General features: G+C 37.0%; 1 protein-coding gene across 1 annotated transcript in view; it reads left to right on the top strand.

Moving 5' to 3' along the window:
• The window catches only part of CDK14 (cyclin dependent kinase 14), a 317,000-nt gene that overhangs the window by 177,818 nt on the left and 116,795 nt on the right, over positions 1–22,387 (top strand). Inside the window, 2 exon segments of the mRNA XM_055806228.1 lie at positions 3,429–3,549; positions 14,066–14,159. Coding sequence (XP_055662203.1) covers positions 3,429–3,549; positions 14,066–14,159 — 215 coding nt within the window.

Here is a 22,387-nt window from a genome sequence, read left to right as displayed (position 1 = left end):
GTAAATATTGGGTAGTCACCTGGTGATCTCTCCATTTACCTTTTGGCTTTTATGCACACTGGCCATTAAGATTTGAAGTTTTGATGATCCCCCATAAGCTCTGTCTTTTAAAAATTAGATTGTTGCTCTTCCTGTAGTGTAACCATGGAAACAGACAGGGAACCCTTAAAGAAAGTGATCCAACATGCTGTGCTAATTAATCCTACCCTTCAGTTTTCTTTCAGCTGAAGGATCTAGTTAAATAAATTTTGCATGAATAAGCATATTTGGATGTGCAAAAGGGTTTAAAATATGTAGCAAATTTTCTTGCAGAAGGTTATCTGAAAAAAACCTCTGCTAACTGCCATGATTTTCAACTGGAGCATCAAAACAAGAAATGCAGTATCTTATTAGTGTTTCACATATATATTTTGATTAAATTATTTTAAAAATGTAAATATATCTGAAAGATGAGGATATTTCTTTCATGCCTGAAGTGTGATGAGAGACTTCTGCATTAATTTTGTGTCTTCAAGGGAAAACGTTCATAATTGCAAATGCCTCCTTTATGCATAGTGTTATTCAGAAAAAGCAAACTTTGTTCCCTCCCTGAGAGAAAGCAGCTCCTCTGATGTGTTAGCCTAATTCAGGTCCTTTCAGTTCTGCACAGGGGCAGCAATTGACTGTACAGTGGGACTGTGCCAAGTTTTCTTCTGCCAAATTTTAGCCTTTGTGAGTATTTCCCTTGGTTGTTCACTGTTGCTTTCCACTGGGCCATTTAGTTTCCAAAGTAGTGTATGTGCTCAACTAGGAAACCAGTTGGTCACAACTTAAAACATATGGACTATGCTCATAAGCCTCTTAACCCTGGTGATGCTGTCTGATGCCAATGTGTGGCCTCAACTCGCTTTTACAAATTAAAGTTTTGTTTATAACTTCCTTCATTCCAGTAATGATCTTCTTATAACGTAGAAACCAGATGTAGCAGCTAACCTCAGTAAGGGTTTTGTGGTGTTTTGGGAGCGAAGTGCAGATTAAAGCAAAACATTTAGTTGTCCAACAAGCTGGGATTAGCACAAAAGGGCCATCTTTTAAAAATCAGGTGGATTTTAGTTAACCTGGAATGGATTAGAGGTGGAGGAGATCTGGAAGCAGTGGGCTAAGGAAACAGAATGGGTGGCAGACCTAGCAGAATGGGAGGACTGGTTCCATGCTGAATGGTCACATGAAAGGGGGAAAGATGTGCTTGGGCTGACTATAGCTCTTGCAGAGCTCCATCCTGGCCAGTAAAGTGGCAGAAACTGGCAGGCAAGCGTGGATGTTGTATTATTTGCAGTATGATTTTGGCTATGACAAGTTGGGTACTCATTCATTCTTACAATGGGAGATTTCTTGAGTGTGTGGATCAAAAGACTGTGTGTCATGGCAACCTGAGTTCATTTCTTATCCCACAAGCTCTAAAGTTTTTTGACAGTTTTCCCCAAATCACACAGTGTTCCTGACTACTTACAAATGCCTTTTCCCTGCCTGCCTATGCCTTTTCTCCTATCAAAGCTAGGTAGAAAATTAGAGAGGAAATTGTTTGCAAGCAAATTCAGTCTTCCTCAGGCAAGACTAAAGGGGGGCTCAGACAGGCAAAGAAGGATGGGGCATTCACCATCCAGACTTCTCAAATCCTTTCATAATTTTTATTTAGCTTAATAATAGTAGGTCCATATCCATGAATTCAGGAAGTACTGTTCAGTTTAGTCATGTGGGATACAGGCACAGAAATTCAGACTTGCTAATGTTTCTGTGGGCTAGGAAAAACAGCTCTTCACCAGTTAGAGCATTTGGTGGTTTCTGATCTCTTAGAAGCAAATAACATTATTCTGGAGACAGAAGCACTGCAGAGCATGTGATGTGACTTCTCTGTTGGCCTCTTCGCAGCTATACCTGGCCAGCCCTGAGTTATCTGTGTGAGCCAAGTTATTTGTCAAGCTGGTGGCCAGGTGCATAAATGTGAAAGAGATGGAAGTCTGAAAACTAAAAACCTAAAAAATAATTAAAAATAATAATAAAAAAGGTTATTCATATTTGAAATACAATTTTTTTTAGAAGAAATTCTGGCATACAAGTCAAATTATTCCCCTACACTGGTCTAATTGCTATAATCAGCTGATAATGCAAACTACTGGCAAGATTTGCCATCATTATTATGGAGATATATTCACTGAGATTAACTGTTCCTAAATAGCTTCTCCAGTGTATTAAAAATAAAGGTGCAAAGGATTCTCATCTGCACTCTTATGTGAATTTTCATGTTCCATATTTCTTTCTGAGTGTATGACTTTGCTTTTTGGTTTCTATAAGGTAGAAGACGTGACCTTCTGTTTTAGTAATTTCATTAGTTTTGTGAATGAGAAATTGTTAGTTCTTTGTTTAGGAAGACACAAAATAACCCCAGTAGCGCCTTCTCCTGATTTCCGTTACTTATGCATATCCAGTGTTCCCAGCAAGGGCATGGATGGTGATCAAGGCTGTAACTAGGAGCAGTTTATTTGGAAAATGTGTTTGCAGGCCTGTGATGGGAACAGTCATCATAGCCCTGAAAATCTTTTTCCATTTCTTGGAGGAGAGAGGCTTCCATAGGGGAAGCATTAGAGTAGTATGCTCTCTACTGCTGGTTTTAGCATATGAGGGTATCTCCTAAAGTCTTTCCAATTTTACGTGAGATAGATTATGTTGTGTAGTAATGTGAATTATTTTTCATGACTGACAAGCTTAAATGACAGTTATTGTAAATAGTATATCTTTAGGTGGCCACAGATTTCATTGAAATGATTTCTGCTTCTGAGATTGGTGCATTGCCAATATACATTTGTTGAGAGAGAAGAATTTTGCACATACCGTTTTCTGATGTATTACTGTAATATTAATATTTATTTGAATGGCAATGTGTAAGTATGTCTACTGCTTTCAAATAGAAACTTAAATAAGCAGGCTGGGGTTTGCAGTGTAAACTGTGGAAGGTTTCCTTGGGCTCCCCTAAAAAAAACAAATCTCATCTGTTGCATTATTTGTCTGGAAGTTTCTTTTTCATTTCCTTTTGTTAAATAACATTGAAATAAAAGACTATTGATGCCTAAGGTTGAGCAGTTAATGGAAATGAAAATCTTTGCTTATTTGTCTTTCATTTAGGTATGCCACAATGTATCTTTGCATCTCTCCTGGGCCTGTGGTTGTCATCATGAAAAGCATATTTTATTATCCCTTCATTATATTCACAGCTCTGTTTAGCCAGGTCCTAAATGAGAGATGCTACCATTTTCTTTCGTTTAGTAACTTATTCCAATACTAGAAGTAAAAAAATGCTTGCAACATGCCATCATATTATGTGAAGTGTGCTCATATATCCTTTTAGGATCATAACTATACAGCAAACTATTTTTTTTGCATTTACCCTACAGGTCTTGCAAGAGCTAAATCCGTTCCCAGCCATACATATTCCAATGAAGTGGTAACCCTATGGTACAGGCCTCCAGATGTCCTTCTGGGATCAACAGAATATTCCACCTGCCTTGACATGTGGTAAGTACAGAATCCTTACGCGAGACTCTATGTAGGCGCTTCAACTCTGAATTTTTTTATTTGTGTAAAACAAATATGTGCTGAGATTAGTGGTACAGTTTAAAAATCTCGTGTGTAGTAATCTGTGTGTTTCACTCGGTATCTCCCTAAAGGAATCCCCTCCTGCTACCCCACCGGCTGGGAGCTGGTACCTGCTGTTAATGCACCACTAGAAGAGCCATTGGTGCTTTGTAGGAGACTGGGTTGTTGTTTGGTTTTTGTAGTCTTAATGTGGTGCTTTGATATGATATGATACTTGTTTTGCAGAAGGCAGACTTTCACCATGCCCAGCTATAGCAGTGGCAAAACCAGCATTCCCTGGGTGCAAAGATGCAGCCTCAGACCTTAATCTACTGTACTTGTTAGCAGTAAATCAGCATGTGACACATCACTGAATAGTTTTCTTTCAAACGCTTTGAGAGGACAGTTTGATGTGTACAATGTATAGCAGCTTGCTGCTTTTTGATAACATCATTTAGTCTTGTGTTGAACAAAGAAGGTGTTTGGGTTTTTGACTGCTAGAAACAGAGGTGGAGGTTCTTCATTTATCCTGTATGTTTTGAGGTCACAGGATCACTGTAATGTGTACAAATTCTGTAATTAGTAAGAGCTTCAGTGGTGTTAGTAGAAGCAAGACATGTTGATTCGAGAAACAGAAATGTGGAAAAATATTTTTCATTGCAAAGAAACTCTCATGCTCTGGAAGATATTAAGATATTTTTTTTTAATGTATGTTGACTTTTTGAATTATACAACTTGCTTCATTTGAGCAAAAAATATACTAAGCAAGTTTCAGAAAAATACAGTATTTTTTCATAGTTTGCTGAAATATCTTTCTTTAATACAGGCAGCCTAAATTTAGAATTATGATTATGTTAAAATCTAGAGGTAACTGTAAAGTAAGGTTAATAGGACCTTATGTTTTCATGCAGTGGGTGAAAAGGTATGGTTTCCTGTTTTTCCCCATAGCACTGTTAGTTCTTGACTCCTGGGGACAAGAGTTAAAAGCTGCAGGATTGCTTGATTTGAAGGGCTTACAGAATATAAATACCAGAATATCTAATACTGAAGAGAGTGTTTCATGTAACTGGGCCTCTGGCTGCTGTAGTTCCTTGACATGTAAGGGTAGATGAACGAAGAGGCAGGAAAGGAGGGTCAGCAAACTTCTCCAAGTGTGAATGTTGTGATATGCAACTGCACCAGAGAGCCAAAGGCAGCATCTTCTGTATTAGCTATCTCGGTTTCTTCAAACCATTTTCCACCTCACAGATGTGAAATAATTTCCCCCTGCATTTCAGCTTCTCATCTATACTAAAGCAGTCCTGTTTCCCCAAAGATCGGTTTTAACCTGGTGCCTTCACAAATTATATGCAGTCTCCTCATACCATCTGCTCCTGATGTTTTGCAATCATCTCTTTTCCGAGATATACCTCTGATGCTCAGCAAGAAGCTTGACTTGCTTGAGGTGAGGTGGGACAATGGCATCAGAGGATGGAAATAGCTGGGAGACATAAATAGTTATTTCTGCTCATCTTCTTATAGTTCAGTCTACATGTGTTCAATTCTTGAGTCCAACATCTTTGTGTATGTGTGTACATACATGTCTCAATTTGTGAAGTATGAGATGGAAAGAATGTGTGGAAACAGCTAAAGAAAACTTTAAAATCATTTAAGAGAGCAAACTGTTCAAAAAGGCCTCTAAAATGCTTTTTTAGTCAAAAGAGACATTGGATTTTTTTTTTTTACATTTACCAATTAAAAAAATATTGCACTTTGTAAATAAGGGTTTACTTGGTTTTTGTTTTGTTTTTGTTTTTAAAATGAACAAAGGATTTTGAAACGTTTTTGAATCTCACTGAAACTTTCTGCACAAAGAAAAACTATTCAGTCAAAAGTTCGGTAGCTTGTCAAAAACAGATCTTACGACATTCTTCCCAATAATGATTTTAGTGCAATAGCTATTAAGAAGTCCAGTCAAACTATGTGGTGTTACTGTGATAGAGATCAAATCAAGCCATGCAGCTAATAGGAGCATTTTAAACTTAACAATAAATGCAGACTGAGTATCTCCTTCATGAGCATATGTTTATACTCAAATTTCATGGACAGAAGGGAAGATCAAGGAAGGACTCAAAATGCCACTTTGGCAATCTAGGTCACTATTTCGTCTCCTGACAAAAATGATGCAACAGTATTGGGGAACAACACAATAATTCCATCTTCAGTGATAGCAATAGGTGATGTCCTCTTGCGCAGAGCATTTCATATCGGTCTGAAAAAGATCCAGGTGCTCCAGGATAGAGGCGGTGTGTTCTGTTTCAAAATGAAAAACGATACCATACTGCTATTTGCTAGATTTGTAGCCCTTACAAATTTTGTGCTGCCCTGTATGAACTGAAGAACTATGAAAAGCTTAGGAAAAAGCCCTAGTAATACAGTTTCTTTCACATGTCAGGAATTTAGCAGAGCTACTGCCACATCAGAAATGAAATCAGAGCAAGTGTGTATTGTATGTGATGGAAGAACTTTCGGGTTTTAATTCTGCACTTTGCTGGGTTATCCGAGACAACACTTCAAGTTTGATTGTGAGAGGTGTAGTTGCATGTTAAGGTCACTTATGCTTATTTGGCGTATCTGACAGTGAGCTCTGCTGGAGCACAGGCAGGCTTGGGGCTTTATTTATACAACAGTTGTACATAGCTGGGCCATAATTGCATTAAACCCACTTAGTGGCTTCCCAGAGTGGGAGGAAGGGAGACATGGAGAAACCCACCTACCATTGAATTCCAAGATAATTTGGTAATTTGTTATCAAAAGTGTGTTTGTAGCATTAGCATTTTTATGCAATTACTGGCATTTTGTCCTTATGGCAGATAGCATGTGCACTCCTCTGTCCTTACTGATAATCTACGTGATGGCAAAACTAGGCAGCCACTTCACTAAATATTTAAATAATGTTGAGGTAGAAAGCACAGCTGTTTCTTCCATTTGGGGGGGGGGGAAGACACAGGGCCTTTACTATAGCCGTGATAAATGGCATTTCATGGTGGTTCCCAAGGAACAGAAAATGGGGCTCCTACTGAGTAGCAGACCAGCTGCATGAAAAAGAGTCCAAATATTAACCACTGGACAGTGGCTGGGAAGCAGGTGGCAGAGGCTGCGGGCTATTTTTATACTTCATTTGCTGGTGTAAAGCATTAGGGTGGTAACTAAAAGCTAATGATCCACATGCAATGGTACATTCTCCTGCATTCTTTTTTAAATAGCCAGTGGCAATAAAATAATATTAATGAAGACATACATGCATTAGTGATGTCAGGCTGGTGATGGAAATCGGTGTAGCGGGCTTTGTGATTTACTGCTGACAGCATTTGGTAAAGCAGCATTGTGTGAATGTATTATACTACCCATGACTGCATCAAAGAGTTGTGATAACCTTTGATATACTTTTTTTTTTTTTTTTTTTTACTCCTCCTCTTGATGAAGACTTACTAGTAGCTAGGAAAATGGCTTTGCATTGCTTCTGGTGTAACTTGTCCTAATCCTTGAATTTTACAGTCCTTTGAAAGTCAATGCAAGGAAAATAAGCTTTAATACATAAAGGGTTTATACATTACTAAAACCCGTATATAAATCCGTATATAAATAATACTGAAACATAGGGGAAAACATCCCTAAATGAACATATTCTGTTTGTTTCTTACAGAAAGAATATGGTGTTTGTAAATGAAGCAATTTAAACAGGTTATTAAATAATTTTTGATTCTGGTAATGCATGTACTGCTACATCTGGGTTTCTTACATCAAAAAGTCACTAGGGATACTTTATTTTGTAGTGCAGCTGGCTTTAAACTGTGTTTGCTAACAGCTGGCGATCTTTTGCATATCCTGTTGTTTTTCTTTTAAAAAAATACACTCTTAGTCACAGTTCAGGCAACGTAAGAAGTTATGGGCCGTGATATATTTTAAATTCACTTTTATTAACTAGTGTCATCTATGTGTAGTGCTGTGGAAGAAATCACTTAAAACTAGGCCAGTATATTGTTACAAAATGACTTATTAAATCACTGTTCTTTAACTTTGTGACATCTGGATTGGTATACATGATTTCATATCTGGTCTTTATTTAGGGAAAGCTCTTCATATGGAGTTTTTCTATCCTATTACTAGAAAAATAAATGGTGCTTTTCTATACTATTATTAGCAAAATAAATGGTATTTTTCAGAAACAGACCACCTTCCACATGTAACCTGCTCTGAGTGCAGATTTGAGTGCTCACTGTAATTCCATGCATGCTTTCATGAATATTTGACCAATGAAGACCTACAACAGTAATTAAGATATTTATTAAATAAAAAGGGATCTTGCCTTAGACACAGGTGCACCAAGTTATGTTTTTTACACAGGGGACGTTAGAAAGGCATCTTTATCCTGTACCTATTGTAAACAGTTTGCAGTCAGAGAAACCTGACAGCAGGAATCCCAGCAGGCCCTGAAGAAATACTGCTCAGGGCTTGAGAGTTGGGTAAATTACTTCTTTTGCCCTTGATGTTCTTTAAGATTATGACTTCCTCTCCAAAGAAATGCTAATCTGTAGGATTAGGATATTAAGGTAAAGATACTGTGCTAACTATCAAGGTATTGTTAATTAAACTTCTCTCCTTGTCAGTGAGTAGTTCTTCAAAAGTTTTATCAGCTGAATTAGCTTTTGACTGGAAAATTCTCTTAGGGTCAAATTCACCGAAATATTAAAGTGTGAGGAAACATCTTGGACTATACTTATTGGAAGGGCATTTCACTTCCTGTCTAAAATGACTTTTATCAATTTGGAACATCAGATTTACTATCACTTTTCCACTTCTAGAAATATATTTTTCACGTGTGTCAGGAAAGTACCTTATAAAGGTATCTGGATCCAGAAAACAAAACCAGGAAAAACATGTTCAACAGGAAAATATCTCATGGCAGAATGTTGCTTAGGTTTGAAGATTATTTTCTTGAGCTTTTTTTGCATTCTGCTTTTACAAAACAAGTAAGTCTAATAGATTCTTGCAAAAAAGGATCATGTACATTGTAATCCATCATGAATATAATATTTCTTAATATAGAAATTGAGCATTGCTACAGAGGGTTGGGTTGCAAAAGAAATTTCTGGAGCTTTTATTTCTAGGTAGCAGTGACACAGGCAAGAACATGAGCACTCTATTTGCTTATAATCAGAATTGCTTCAAGATTGTAAGAAATTTTTTGAACTGTCATGCTTTCAAGTAAATTATTTTTCGTCCATTACATCTGCTTTCTGCAGAAATTTTAATGGTGTTCTTTGTCATCGTGGAAGGGAAATTCTGCTTCATTTGTCACTTCTCATGTGAGAACTGTAATCTCTTTGCCTCATTGCTCGTATTTGTTCAGACTGTATCTCCCATTGTATGCTACTTTTCAGATACCAAACTAGAATGGTCATAAAGAAAAATCCCAACTAAGTTCAGCATCTGTGGGTATTCTGGTAGTGTGCCACTGCAGAATTAAACCAGATTCTGGTCAATTAAAGACACAAAAGTCCCTTGCTTTTCATTCCTTGCCCCCAAAATTTGTTTTCTTAGTTCTGTTCATACACAGGATCATGTAAGAATGTGACTTTTTTTCTGAACAAATCAGACCAGATAAAAATCTTTGTGCCCTTCCAGCATGTTGAATATTACTAGTGGATTTTGTGGAAGTGGTTCCAGTATTACCTCTTGGTGACAAATCCATAAAAAAAACAATTAGTCGGGGTTTGGGGGGTGGTGATGTCTGTGTGTTTTTTGGGGTGGGTGGTTTTGGTGGTGGTTTTTGGGGGGGGGGTTGTTGTTTTGTTTTTTAAAATTCTTATATATTTAACATTACAAATTGTAGTTTGGGAAACTTGAATGAAAACTCAAACTGTTCCTCTGAATTCCAGAAATTTCCCCAGGAGGATTGCTGGAAACAATTGCTTTTCACAAAATGCCTTCTCCTGCTTTGAAGCCAAATCCTGCATGCTGGAAACAGGCTTCATGTCCAGATAGAAACCTTATGTGAAGGCCCAGCATAGGTCTTCATTAAGAAGATCATGTTGAATATTATCACTTGCACTGAGCCTGCTAGAAAGCAGATCTGTTCAGGACAGAAAGTTAACAGAGACATACATAGTAAGCATATAGTCTTTCTATAATCTTGATTTAAGTACAAACTAAAACTTGGTTTTGAAATAACTCCTCGTTTCAGAGTGTGTTTGTAGTCTCTTTTATGTACCCATAAAGAAAAATCAAAATATTAGCTGCAGGAAAAAATCATCACAATCTTTTATAGATTATACCTCACCAAAGCTTTTAGGGTGGGGTTTTTTTGTTGTTGTTGTTGTCCTTTTTGGAGTTTTTTTTGTTTGTTTGTTTTTTACAGTATTCAAGTACAGATAGGCTGGAGATTCTTCTTGTTGCAATAAGGATTTTTGTTATACAGAGACAAGAATGTATTCTTAAACCAAAAATATAAAATGAACCCACCAGTAAGCAAGTTAATTTTAAGGGAATACCTTCTTGAATTATAAAAGCTGTGCAGGAGAAGAGAAGAAAAAAAAAAAAAGGTGCTGTTTCCTGAGGCATCCAACTTCATTTTTACAGGCTCATTTACTATGTCAATTCAAATGCAATAGTAATTCATTTAGCTGTGCTATTAACTCTTACGCCATATAAAGGCTGTATAGTGACAGCCAGAGTCCCAGGAAATTAAGCAGGACAATAGAAGAGCAGTATTAGGTGGTATGGCCGCATATGGTCTCATCAATACATCAATAGGTTTAGTCATGCTTTTTGTCATCAGAGGGTAAGCCACCCATTTCAACATTAAATGGCTGTCACTTTTACTTTGCAAGTTATCCTGTGCTGTCCATTGGAAAGATTTCTGAACAAAGTCATAGGATTTGGCTTATTTATTCAAAATCAAAAGTCCTATAAAGAGAGTAGGAAAATCTGAGTCGAGTACGCTGAAATATGTTAGGCTAATGTTCTTTTGTCACAAATTATTTCTCAAGTGCTGCCTAAAAATATCATTGTATGTTCAGTGTGCACAAATTATACATACATAACATACCCTTGGAGAGGTATGCACATTAAAGCCAAGTTAATTTATTGTATTTCATATTTCAAGAAATAATCTTTGCATCATAGAAACTAGAGATGGGATGATCTGTGAGATCATTGTACCCACCCTACTGTAAATGCAAGTCTGTTCCCTGAAGAATATTTGTGTTTCAGCTTGTCTAGCTTTACACGGTTGTAACTGTGAAGCTTCAAGTCCATTGGGAGGCTGGGGTATAGCACATTTTTAAAGTATATTTCTCTAATGATCACCCTAAAATTTTTATTTCCTAAAGGCATTCTGCTATTTCTAGTTACACTTGGATCTATCTACGGTTCTGGGAACTATTAAAATCCTAATCAGTTCTTCCCTGTCTTTAATTTTGCATAATTTTAAATACAGAGTCATCACGTTCTCCCAGTCCCTGTGTGTTTTCTTGTAGCCAAGAATGGCATTATTCTCTTAAATTTTCCTTACAAACCGGTTGTTCAAGTAAGAAAATAATTTTTGCTTTGCTCAAAAATACCTCCAATCTGTTTAATCATTTGTGAGGTCTAAAAAACAAGACTAAGTTTCAAGGCCTTGTAGAGGCTTTATTTCTTTTCATGCTCTGTATGTGTGCACTTATGGTTTGTGATTCAGGGAACCTGTTATATACTCAGTTTCCATTTGCTGTGAGCCTAAAATTCACCGATACCACTAAGATGTCTAAAATACCATCCAGCCATCTTGAAGCCTTTATGTGCTATCAATGGCTGCATATTCCCTATCAGTTCAATGTCATACTTTTTTTCTTGTTATTTTTTTTTTTAAGTATTTATTTAATCTTCTCTTTCTATGGACTTATTCTTCAATGTGATAACCTTTGAAACCAAGATAAGCTTAATTTTCAAGTGGGCCGAAGGGAACAGCAGTCCTCCAGCTCAGACCTTGAAGGTGTTTATGTTTCTCTCCTCCACGATTTTAATAACCTTTTGATTTTTGTATTAGCTGTTTATTTAACTGCAGTACTCTTTCATGCTCATTTCAGTGTGTGACTAAATGGAGTACTAGGTTACACGATTTTTCTTTCAAAACAGGAGATTTTTCTTCAATAGTGTTGTTTACAGTTCTTCCTTGATTTTTGTCTCATACTTTTCAGACCCACTAAAAGTGGAAAATTTTGTAAATAGATTATGTGAAATAGTTTAAAATTCAGCTGAATCTTCCTGACACCTTTACAACACTTCTGTTCAAACAATGAGCTGAAGTTTCTTTGTAGATAGCAGTACATGACCTCAAATGATACACTGGTTTAATCAAATGCCTGTTTTCTGGTTGCAAGAATAGAACTCTAATCCTCTTTTCTTTAGTGTAAATTCAATTGTTTTATTTCTTATCTTGAATAAATGGCTTCTGACTGAAATCTTGATTTTTTCCTCGCCTCAGATCCTGATACTGTTTATAAGTATGTGACTAAGATATATTGTGCCTATCTGTGCCTAATGAAGCACTGACCAGACTAAATGATGAATGGCAGTTTAATCAATTCAGTTCACTCAGTAACGAGCAGACGCATATGGAACATAAATTTTAACCTCTTTTTATAAACATCTGAGTTTTTCTAAAATCTGAACAGAACTGTGCTTTCCAAAGTTTTTTTCCACTTTTCAATGCCTAAGGAGAAACTTTGTTTGGTATATCTATGCTTTGGGATGTAGAATTAGAAAATAGTGATACATGTGTAATTTTCTTCTTCAAGAAATTTGGCTATCAGCTCTCCTTGTCCTGGAACATAAAATTATTTCATTATTCAGTAGGGGTCAAAGCCTTCAGAGATGAGTAAAGTGTGGGTTGTCTGCCAATAGTCTTAGTTAAGTGGCATCTATAAATACTCATCCCCGGCCTTAATGAAAATATGCAATCTATTTTCATTAAGTTGTTTTATTCTAGAACCACTTTCTCACCAATATATGCACACATATGGCTAAAATTAAATGCTACTTTCTGAATGCATCATCACGATGCACAAGCAAAGGTATGTAATTACTACATTCCAAATAATTTACTTCTAAAAACAAAGTTAAATTAGAGGTTATCACTGGGATTTGCTGACAGAGAAACACAACTCACAATTTCAGGTAGAGGTGGTACTGTAGGTAGTTTTGCAAATTCTTGGTTCATTTTGAAACATATTTTGGGTTATTGATTTGGCATTTGCTTTGGGTGAAGATTTTTTTGGTGTGGTTACTTACACAGAGGGTTGTACAATATATGTAGGTGTCTGCATGTTGAAGATGTAGAAAAATGTATGTAGAGAAATGTAATTGAATGAATTAAATACATAATCAAATTCTGCATCCTGTTGGTAGCCAAGGGGCATGTTTTCTCTTAAATTTTGTTTTGTTTTGTTTATGTGGAACAAGCAGTTCTTGAACTCTCTTCATCCAGAAAAGATTCAAATGCAAGTTTGTAATTGGTTTTACTTTTCAGATGCAGGAAGTCCTCAGGTTATCCGAAATTTGGGCTTAGTCACAGAAACTTTCCTCAGCTGTTGAGAATCCATTCTTTTTGTTGTAGTTAGTATCTACCAGATATTTTTTCCCTTCTGATTTCCTAGTGCTTCTGCCAGTGGCTTAACTGAATGGGGTGAGGGAGACTCATGTGAAGAGCCTTGTGTGACAGACCAGAGACAGGGGCTGTCATGAGGTGGCTGTTGCGGTGGGGAGAGCAGGGAGCCCATGGCTGCTCAGACTGTTGCAGCACTTCTCAGCCAGAGCTTCTGGGAGATGGTGTCAGCAACCCCCCACAGCTATGGGCTTTGAGCTTCCTTCTTTCATGCTGGAAAAGTGGAGAAGAAAGCCCAAGCAAGCCCATCCCAGAAATCATCTGCAGTAGCTTAGTTCAGTGGCTGTGAGCAGTCACATTGCTTTTTCCTTTTTACTCATCTTTTTCCAGATTTTTCTGCTAGTGCCGAGCCCTTCCAGTGTGCCTCCGTGCCGTAGTCCTGTCCCCATTCATCTTTTCTCATCTCTCATTGCTATTCCCATGTCCCCAGAATTTATTTGGGGGCATGAGTATGCTGCTCAGGAAGCACTTGCACAGAGAGCAGCTGCTGCACCTTTATTGGTCTCAGCAGCTATCAACTGTATTCCAGCTACCTCTGCACTTGCCACCTGAAAAGGATTCGTATGTACACATCAGTTTTAGTAAATGCACATGCTTCTCCTTCAGCCTGGCATTGATTTTAAGAAATAAATAAATATTATTTAAATACTGGTAATGGATACAAAAATATTGTTGCTGGCTATTTAATCTATAAGGAATCTTTCTAACATTACATACTTTCTTCTTTTTTCTTTTTTTTTTTTTTTTTTTTTTTTCTTCCCCCCTCTATAGGGGCGTGGGTTGTATCTTTGTAGAAATGATTCAAGGGGTCGCTGCTTTTCCGGGAATGAAAGACATTCAGGATCAACTTGAAAGGATATTTCTGGTGAGTTCTTTATTGCTGAAGTAATGTGCCTAAGACAACAAAGGTTTGATTGATAAATGTTCACATATTTCTTTGTGTCAGGAATTAAATCACTGATAGAGCCAAGGATCAGAAGCCTAGTCCACAAGCTAGATACAATTTACTTGATATGTTCTTGAAGACTGTGTAATAAGTTCAGATCCAATTTTTTTTCAATTAATATTTCTAAAAATCTACAGAAAGGTTTTTATACAATTGTGGAAAAAAGCTTTCCAAATATAAGGCAATGGAAATACAGCCAGTTTGTAATCTTGACTTTGCAAGTGATCAAAAACGGTAACTCTGGTTGGTGTTCTGTTAATATTATGCTAATATTGTAATGTCAATGGCAAGAATTTTTTGTGACATAGACATATAAAGGAGAAGTAAAATAGGAAGTGAGATGAGAAGCGGAATGGGAAATTAGAAATCATGCTCGGGTTCAACAGGCGTCCTTGACTACTGCTTCTGCAGCCTGGTTGGGCCCTTCATGGGGTATATGGGTAGCTTATAGACACTGATGACATAACCGGCATTGGGAGTGAAAGAAGAGGTAATTTATATTGAGCATAAACCATTATTTATGTGGTTTTCTTTCCAGGGTTGTGGTTTGGGGTTTTTTTGGGGGTAGGTGGGAGTGTGCAGTTTGTTTTTTGTGGATTTTTTTACTTGCTCTTTCTCCCATTGTACTCTGGGTTTGGCAGTTCCCTTTCAAAAGGCTCAGGAACAACTTTTCTTGGTTCTTTGATAAAAGGGTTTCATTTGCTCCTATGCCTGCTGGGAGCTGTGCTGTTGTGGAGTGGGTTTATTCAGGGAAGCCACTGCTCACCCAGATACTAGCAAAAGTGGCTTCCTGGTACTGTAGGGTGGCCATCAGGGAAAGTATTGCAAGAGCAGCTTCTTCCCTCAACCTGGCAATCTCTGTTTTGCTTCTGACCACAAATTTAGAATGGAAGCACAAGCACACCCTTGCTTTTAGAAAGTATTTTGTTAGTAGCCATTTATTTCAAATACAGAGGATTTATCTGGGATTCTTTTTTGGCCCATGGGGAGGGAAAGAAAGTCTTTCATAATGTGTTTATTTGGTGTTCATTCTTCATTTTGCTCAGACTTGCCTGTACTGTATATCTTTTGTTGGGACTTCAGGGAATTTAGCAAGTGCTTTTAGGAATGACTCAGAAAAAAGTATCTCTCTAAACCAAGACCTTATTTGATTGTGATATAAAAAAAATCTTATTTTCTGTAAAATATTTTGTTATTCTGCCTGCTTGGCTAATACCCTGAAAATTCTGTGCTATGGAAAAATAGCTGTGCCACAATGTACACAAGGAGGAGTTCTGAGCAGTTCCTGTGACATGACTAATTGCTTCATTTGTTCAACAGCTTGTGTATTTTAAGCTAGCAACTTCTGGGCCAGTTTTAAATTATTCTGCTTCTCTTTATTGGGAAGAAATGTCCTCATTTATAGAACCTGAAATTTTGAAAACAAATTCTTCTTTGGGGCTTCATCTCATTTATTGTGGTAAATTTTTAGTGAGTGGTTTTGCTATTAAAATTAAATAGATTTCTAAGAGCAGAACTCAGTGCTTTCTTTAATGGGGCATTTTTGCACTATATCCTATGAGATTGTCTGATATAGTGCAAAAAGTGATAGTGATAGGTGTATTATATAAACCTATTTTGTATGCCTTTTGTATATTCTCATTTTCTTTCTCTTCCCTATCCTTCAATTATTTGTGTGTCAGACTGCCAAGTTAAATACACCCCAGGATGAATTTTGAGGCCTGCCAATTTTTAAAAATTCTGCAGCTGCAAATATTGAGAACGGTGTTGAAATAACAAAGGATAATTTCTTGATACTGTTTCTTTAATTTGATCTTTTACAAACCTTCAAATAAAAAGATAAAATTTTGGACTGGAGAGTTTTATGGTCCGTTGTAAATCAGAGTTAATTTTTAAATCCCAATTAATTAGGCTTTCTAATGGAAGTGTCTATTTACCCTTAGCTAAATAGTTTCAGTGAGTGCCTTCCTAATGTACTCTAGGCATCATTAAGAATTTAAGTTTTCTATTTAAAAGTTATAAAACAAAGGATTATTCTTGTTTGGGTTTGTATTTGAACAGAAGGATTAAATTCATCCATTCTCCAGTGAATTGTGCATAGTGTGGTACCTAATAGTGCTGAAGTACAGAATTAATCAGGTTGTTACACCAGATAACTAATACAATTAACTCCCACACAGTAAGCACTTACACAGTGGTGAAAGGAACAGATCAAGCAATAGAAGACTTTTCCATGAAGTCTTCCCATAGTTCACATTTTCAACATCCAACAGTGATGGTTTTCTTGTAACAAAGGGTAGTCTTCTGAAAATGGGGTGAAATAACAGTCGACCTTGACGCTAATCCTTTTGCGTTTGTAGTCCTCTTCTAAAATATACAACTTGCAACAGAAGGTATATTAATGTGTCATATCTGTTGTTGTTATTGGTCATAGCTACCCATCTATAAGCATGTAAGAGTCCATGTTGCAGCTTGAGGCTTTTAGGGAATCAATTACATTGTAGTAGGAAAGTCAGAAAATTTAAAGAAATAATAGCCAGGAAAAGTGAATAGTGCGAATAACAGTTTAAAATTCATAAACGGCTCTTAGATTCTTTACATATTTACATAGTAAGAGTAGATGCAACCCAGCAAACCACATTTCTTCCTCTTTACGACTGATATTTATTTATGTTTAATAATGGCTCCATTAAGGGGTTGTGTTTAATAGTTTAAGAACAGAAATTGCTCTTTTAGTTTTGCTTAAGAACTTTTCTCTTCAAGTTTGTGTTTCCTGACTTCTAACGATTGAAACATATGTGGGTTTTTAAATGGTGATATACACTGATCCTCCATTTCTGTTACAGCAGCTGTCTGTAGTAAGTGTTCTCAGGTTCCACTCTTGTGATAGACCTCAAGAAAATAGCAAGGGTTTATAAACCAAAATATGTTCTCAGAATTGGACCAACACTTAGAGATGTTGATGAATGAGCAAAACTACAAGTTTTTATTGTCACACTTTGAATCTGATAATAGGAATTCTTTTTCCCACCTATACTTAAAAGTGTGAATAATCTCTTAAAAAACCTGTACTTACCAAATAAATGGAAATTCCATGTCTTTTGCCTTGAAGTATCAAACTAGTGATGTGTCATCATCATTTTCAGCACAACTGAGAAGATCCAGCAGACTGTTGGTTTTGCCATTCTCTGAGACAAGCAGCTTGAGGTTTTTGTTGCAAGGTACTAGGTCTGATGGACCAATAATCTCATACAGCAATCTCAGCATTTCTATTTAGTCTTGTAATATGTGTGCAAGAGAGGGTGAAGCTTTGTTCAAGTACATGTTGAACAGTAAAATCATGGTAATAGGAAAAATATGTGAGGCAATCTGTTGAATCAAAACAGAACTGCACAAAATTGGGAAGTATCGTTTGGCTTCTGATACGGAGTAGCTAAGATCTTTGTCAGTAGTTTATTCCTGTTGATCATTTATTAGCGTACATTTCTCTAGATGCAAACTTTGAGGTTTTCTATATCAAGGAGAACCTGCCATTATAAATAAGCTTTAATTATGTCTAGAAGTAAAAGCTTCACCAAATGCCTTCAAGCTAGCCCTGTGCTGGGGAGAATTGACAATTCCTTGGATCTGGTGATGATGAGCATGAACTAGTTGAGTGTTAAAGCTGCTTACGCTGAGAAGAGTGCAGTATGGCTGCGCGTGCCTTACTCTGAGCCACACTGCAGGTACCAACTTGGGTACAGCTCTGATTTTGATACAAAGATGTGCTTTTATACTTGCCGTTCTTAACAGATTCAAACCAGATCAGAGCTGATTTCTTGTGCTAGCTTAATTTTTCTTCTGGAGAGAATATTTTTATGTGGGACGGTATTTCTGTCTTTTCCACTCTACATGAGGTTTCTGAGAGGCACTACAAATCAAAGTGAATCTTCTTCCCTGGCTCTGAAGCCTTCCCGATTAAGGGAATAATCTGTGCGTTGGCTGAACTGCAGTCTTGTTGCCAGCTACACTGAAAATTATATTTCACTGCAAGAATAATGTACAAAGAGTTCTCCTGGTAGTTTGTAGATCTCTGCACAGGCAAGGCAATGGTATTTAACTCCTGGTTTATCTATAAATGGGCATTCACTCTGTGAACGTGACAGAGGGATGCGCGCATGCTGCAGGAGCCTCACGCTGCAGGTAACGTGGTGCAGCAGGAGTGGGAGTTTGCAGCCAGAAGCTTCTGTCTTTCCTAACACGCATATTGCAAAAAGCTGAGGACTTCTCTCTGGTCTTGGATGCTACTGTTCTGTTGGGTGCCATAATGCACAGTATTAAAAAGTAATTAGAAGAGAACAGTATCCATTTGTTGAGCCCAGCAGTCTGGTGTGCCAAAGGGTGATGCCAGAAATGCTAGCTTTCTGCATGGAGCTGTACAGCAAAGACTCGCATGCGTTTGCAGTTTCAGGTAACTATGAAAAATGGCATTTTGCTTCTAAATGGGAGTGAAAGTGTTACTTCTGTTACTGAAAATTTAAAAGGCTAGCAATATTTTTCTTTTTTTATATATATACATATATATATATGACTACATGCCTGAAGTGTCTTGTATCATGTAATGCAGGCTAATAGTGTTTCCTCCGCAGCTCTAATGTTAACAGGACTTTGTGAAGCTGTGGAGCTTTCTTCATGTGGTTCTGTATCTGAAGGTTTGCTTCATGTCACTGACATCCTCTAAAGCCTGAAATAATACATATTAACAGGCCTCACTTTTGTTTAAGCTTAGGATGGACCCAAAGGAACCGTGCTTTCTAGTACATTGTGTTACTAACTTTCTGGAAGCTAGCAATGCTAAACCCAAGGGAGGAATACTTTTAACTATTGGGTTTTGAAGTTCACCTGTGTAATGAGTTATTTAGCAAAACTTATTGGTTTTTTATCCCTGTTTCATTATTTAATACATGTTCTTCTGTCACTTGGTAAATACTTTGGCTCTGAATCACAGCTGGTTCATCTCTGATGGGATGTGTTTGTGAGGCTGGACCTGAGCTGAAATTTTATCTTGTGTAGGCATGGTATCTATGGTACCTTATATGTTGTAGATGATGAATCTGGTTGGCGAAAAAGTCTTCATTTTTTTAAAATAGATAGTTCTTGCCTAGAGGGGGAAACACAGCTTGTATTTTCCTCCCATATCTATCTCTGTTCCTCCCACCAATAACTTCATGAGGAAACTAGGGTTTTTTTTGAAACTAAGTAAGTAAAAACCTGACTGCTGAGTTCTGTCTTCTCTAACACAGCATGTAAGTAGAATGAGAGAAGTGGAATGTATTATATCCTGCTAATGAATTTACCTCAGCTTTGCTTTATTATAATGGTACGGAATACATTTCACTCCTCTTCAGCACCACTGAAATTAATTAAATAAATAGCAGGTTCTTTACCTGTGGGTCTTCTCATTGAAATTGTGTTAGCACTTACTGAGTATTTTACTGCAGTTCCCTGCAGGTTTTGCACTGATACCTTTTATAAGGTACCTTTCTGGGCTTTATGTCTTAGGCCAAACTTTAAATGGAGGTAATGCTAAACTAGGCAAGTATGAGATGAAATCTTTAAAATGATCTTTAAAAAACAAGCAAATCTTCCATGTATTCATGCTTTGTAAAGGATTTTGAAATTTTTTTGGTTCTTTTTAAGGAGCATCAGCTCAGTTTTAGCTCTCTGCGCTGTATTGTCTTCTCTATCACTGCATGTACATGTTTTCCTTACAACAGAGCACAAGGTATTTGATACTAATCTGCATTCTTATAAAGTATTCCTGTCCTCACCATGTCCAAGTAGCCATAGTCCATGTTGTTCTTTGCCTTACATCATTAAACCCATATGGTATTAGATGAACAAACTAGGGCTAAGATTTTAAAATAGCAGTCTTTTGAAAATGTAGGAAATTTACTTGAGGAATATTGCCTATGTGTGTCAGGAAAAGGAGGCTTTTAAAAATACTGAAGTTATAGCTTGCATTCTGTTAACATTTCTTTTAGAAAAGGGGACATGTAACCTCCCATTTGTCCATGTTTAAAGTAATAAAAATACCCAGCAGTATACCATCAGCACTTGCCAGAGGAAGTACCAGATGGTAGCAGGAGGGAAGAGGAGGAGGGGAATAATAAATGAATGTGTAACCCCATCCTTGACTTTCAAGGGCTGGCTGGATGTCAGCCAGTCACACAACCTGATGCACATAGGTGTCATCTTCTGCTTGTAAGAAGCTAGCTAATTCCGACAAAAGCCCTGAGCATGGCTAGGACACCAAGAGCTTGGCTGCTTATCAGCTTGGTAGTGCAAAACATGAAGACTAATTGGCTATCAGAAAAAGAAAACAAATTAAGACATGGTTCAGTGGAAAACAATGGCTTTGTGGTTTTCTTTGGAATCGGAATGTTTCTTTAGTATCTGCCATATTTCAGTTGCTGATGAGAAATGGGCTATAATTATAAAGAAGCATTGTTTCTTTTCCAGGCTTTGCCTCTGGCCTTCAAGAGAGTGGTTACAGGCAATACATTTGCTGAGACTCAGCTGGTGTAAATCAGTGCAGCTCTGTTTACTTACTCTGGTGTACGTCTTTGCAGGCACCTTCCTTCTTGGCCCCATATACCATAGAAAGGGGGTTTTTCCCATGTGAAATCTTTCTCTGTACACACATGCAGGTGACACTGAACAGAAATGGAGTTGTAGGCAATTTGTTCATATTACAAATGGAGCTGAAGCTCATTCTGAACAAAAGCATTGGTCTGTTATCCAGAAACTTATGCTGTAAGGTAATAGTGCTGCATAAAAGTACAGGCCCATTCATAAACCTGCTCTGATAGGCTGGCTTTATTTACTAGGGAAGATAATAAATGATCAGACATCAAATATCAAATATTGCTTTCTCTTTCCATTTTGTAAATAAAGGAACAATGTTTAATATACTTGAATCTTCTCTTTTCCCTTTCCTCTTTTACTTGTGTCTGAATTGCTCATCACATGCCAAAAGCGAGTTTTCTGAAGTGCATCTTGATTGCCAAAATTGTTGTTTATAATGTGTAACTGAAGTTCAAGCATCCTTAAAGTTGAAAATGTCTAAAAATCAGCGTGAGGCAGTTTTAGGTGATGATTTTACAGACAGGTTATGAGAATATAAGATTGATATGCCTTACCTGTCCGCACACGTTTCTTGAAAGACTTCAAGAAGAGTAACTGATTTCTTCTGCCCTCTTAAGAACTGGTAAAAGTATATAGCTTTTTCTGTCGTGGTATCTGGGGGAAACATCCCCTTCAGTCCATGCACATGCCTGAGGTACCATTTGCAAGAGGCCTAATTTGAAGAAAATAGACTCTAATGCCCGTTTTAGTGTTTCCTGAATCAGTGCCCTAGACTAGGTATAAATCTAGCAAGATGCTGAGCCCTTGCCATAAGATTGAGTGTTTTCAACTATCACTGCCATTTACACAAGCTGCTGATCCTCAATATATTTCTATAAGCTAAATGTAAATTTTAAGATAAGCTTAGTGATTTCAAGTGGTTTCAAGTTTTCAAGGGCTAACATTAATCCACTTTGATTAGGACAGCTGCTTTTCTAGTTCATTAAATGGCTATGGTTAAATAATGTAGGCATTTATTTTGACATATGTTGAAAAATTTGTATAATCTCGTCTGAGTTCTAAATATGCATATAAAAATGCTGTCACACAATTTGTGTGTCCACTATTTGTGTGTTGTCATTACTTACATGACTTGCATAGAGAAAAGAAAATAAGAAGGAACTCATCTCCCCTGAATTTTTTATTCTAATTGGGGTTTTTTATTATTACTCTCTTTTTGTTAGTGAAAAGTCACCAATAGAAAAATAGCTGCATTAGTTTGAAACTAAGTTGAAAAGTACTGGACAAAATCAGTATTATGAAGTAGGAGAAGGAAGGAAGAAAGGCTAAGAAATGGAATACATTCTACTTCATAAGAAAAATGTCCAAAAAAAGAGGACTTATACAGGAATTGAGAGTAGGAGAATCACCTGACTATGATCTTAAAATGAGAGGTGTTCTCAACTGTTTAAGTATGAAATGGAGTAGGTTCTGAAGTATACAATGTTACATTTTATTCCTGTCGCTTTGGTTCTTCCTTC

This window comes from Falco peregrinus, chromosome 5 (assembly GCF_023634155.1).
Source record: "Falco peregrinus isolate bFalPer1 chromosome 5, bFalPer1.pri, whole genome shotgun sequence".
Taxonomy (NCBI): domain Eukaryota; kingdom Metazoa; phylum Chordata; class Aves; order Falconiformes; family Falconidae; genus Falco; species Falco peregrinus.
Note: the sequence above shows the minus strand (reverse complement) of the source record. Positions and strands in the feature narration are given on the sequence as shown.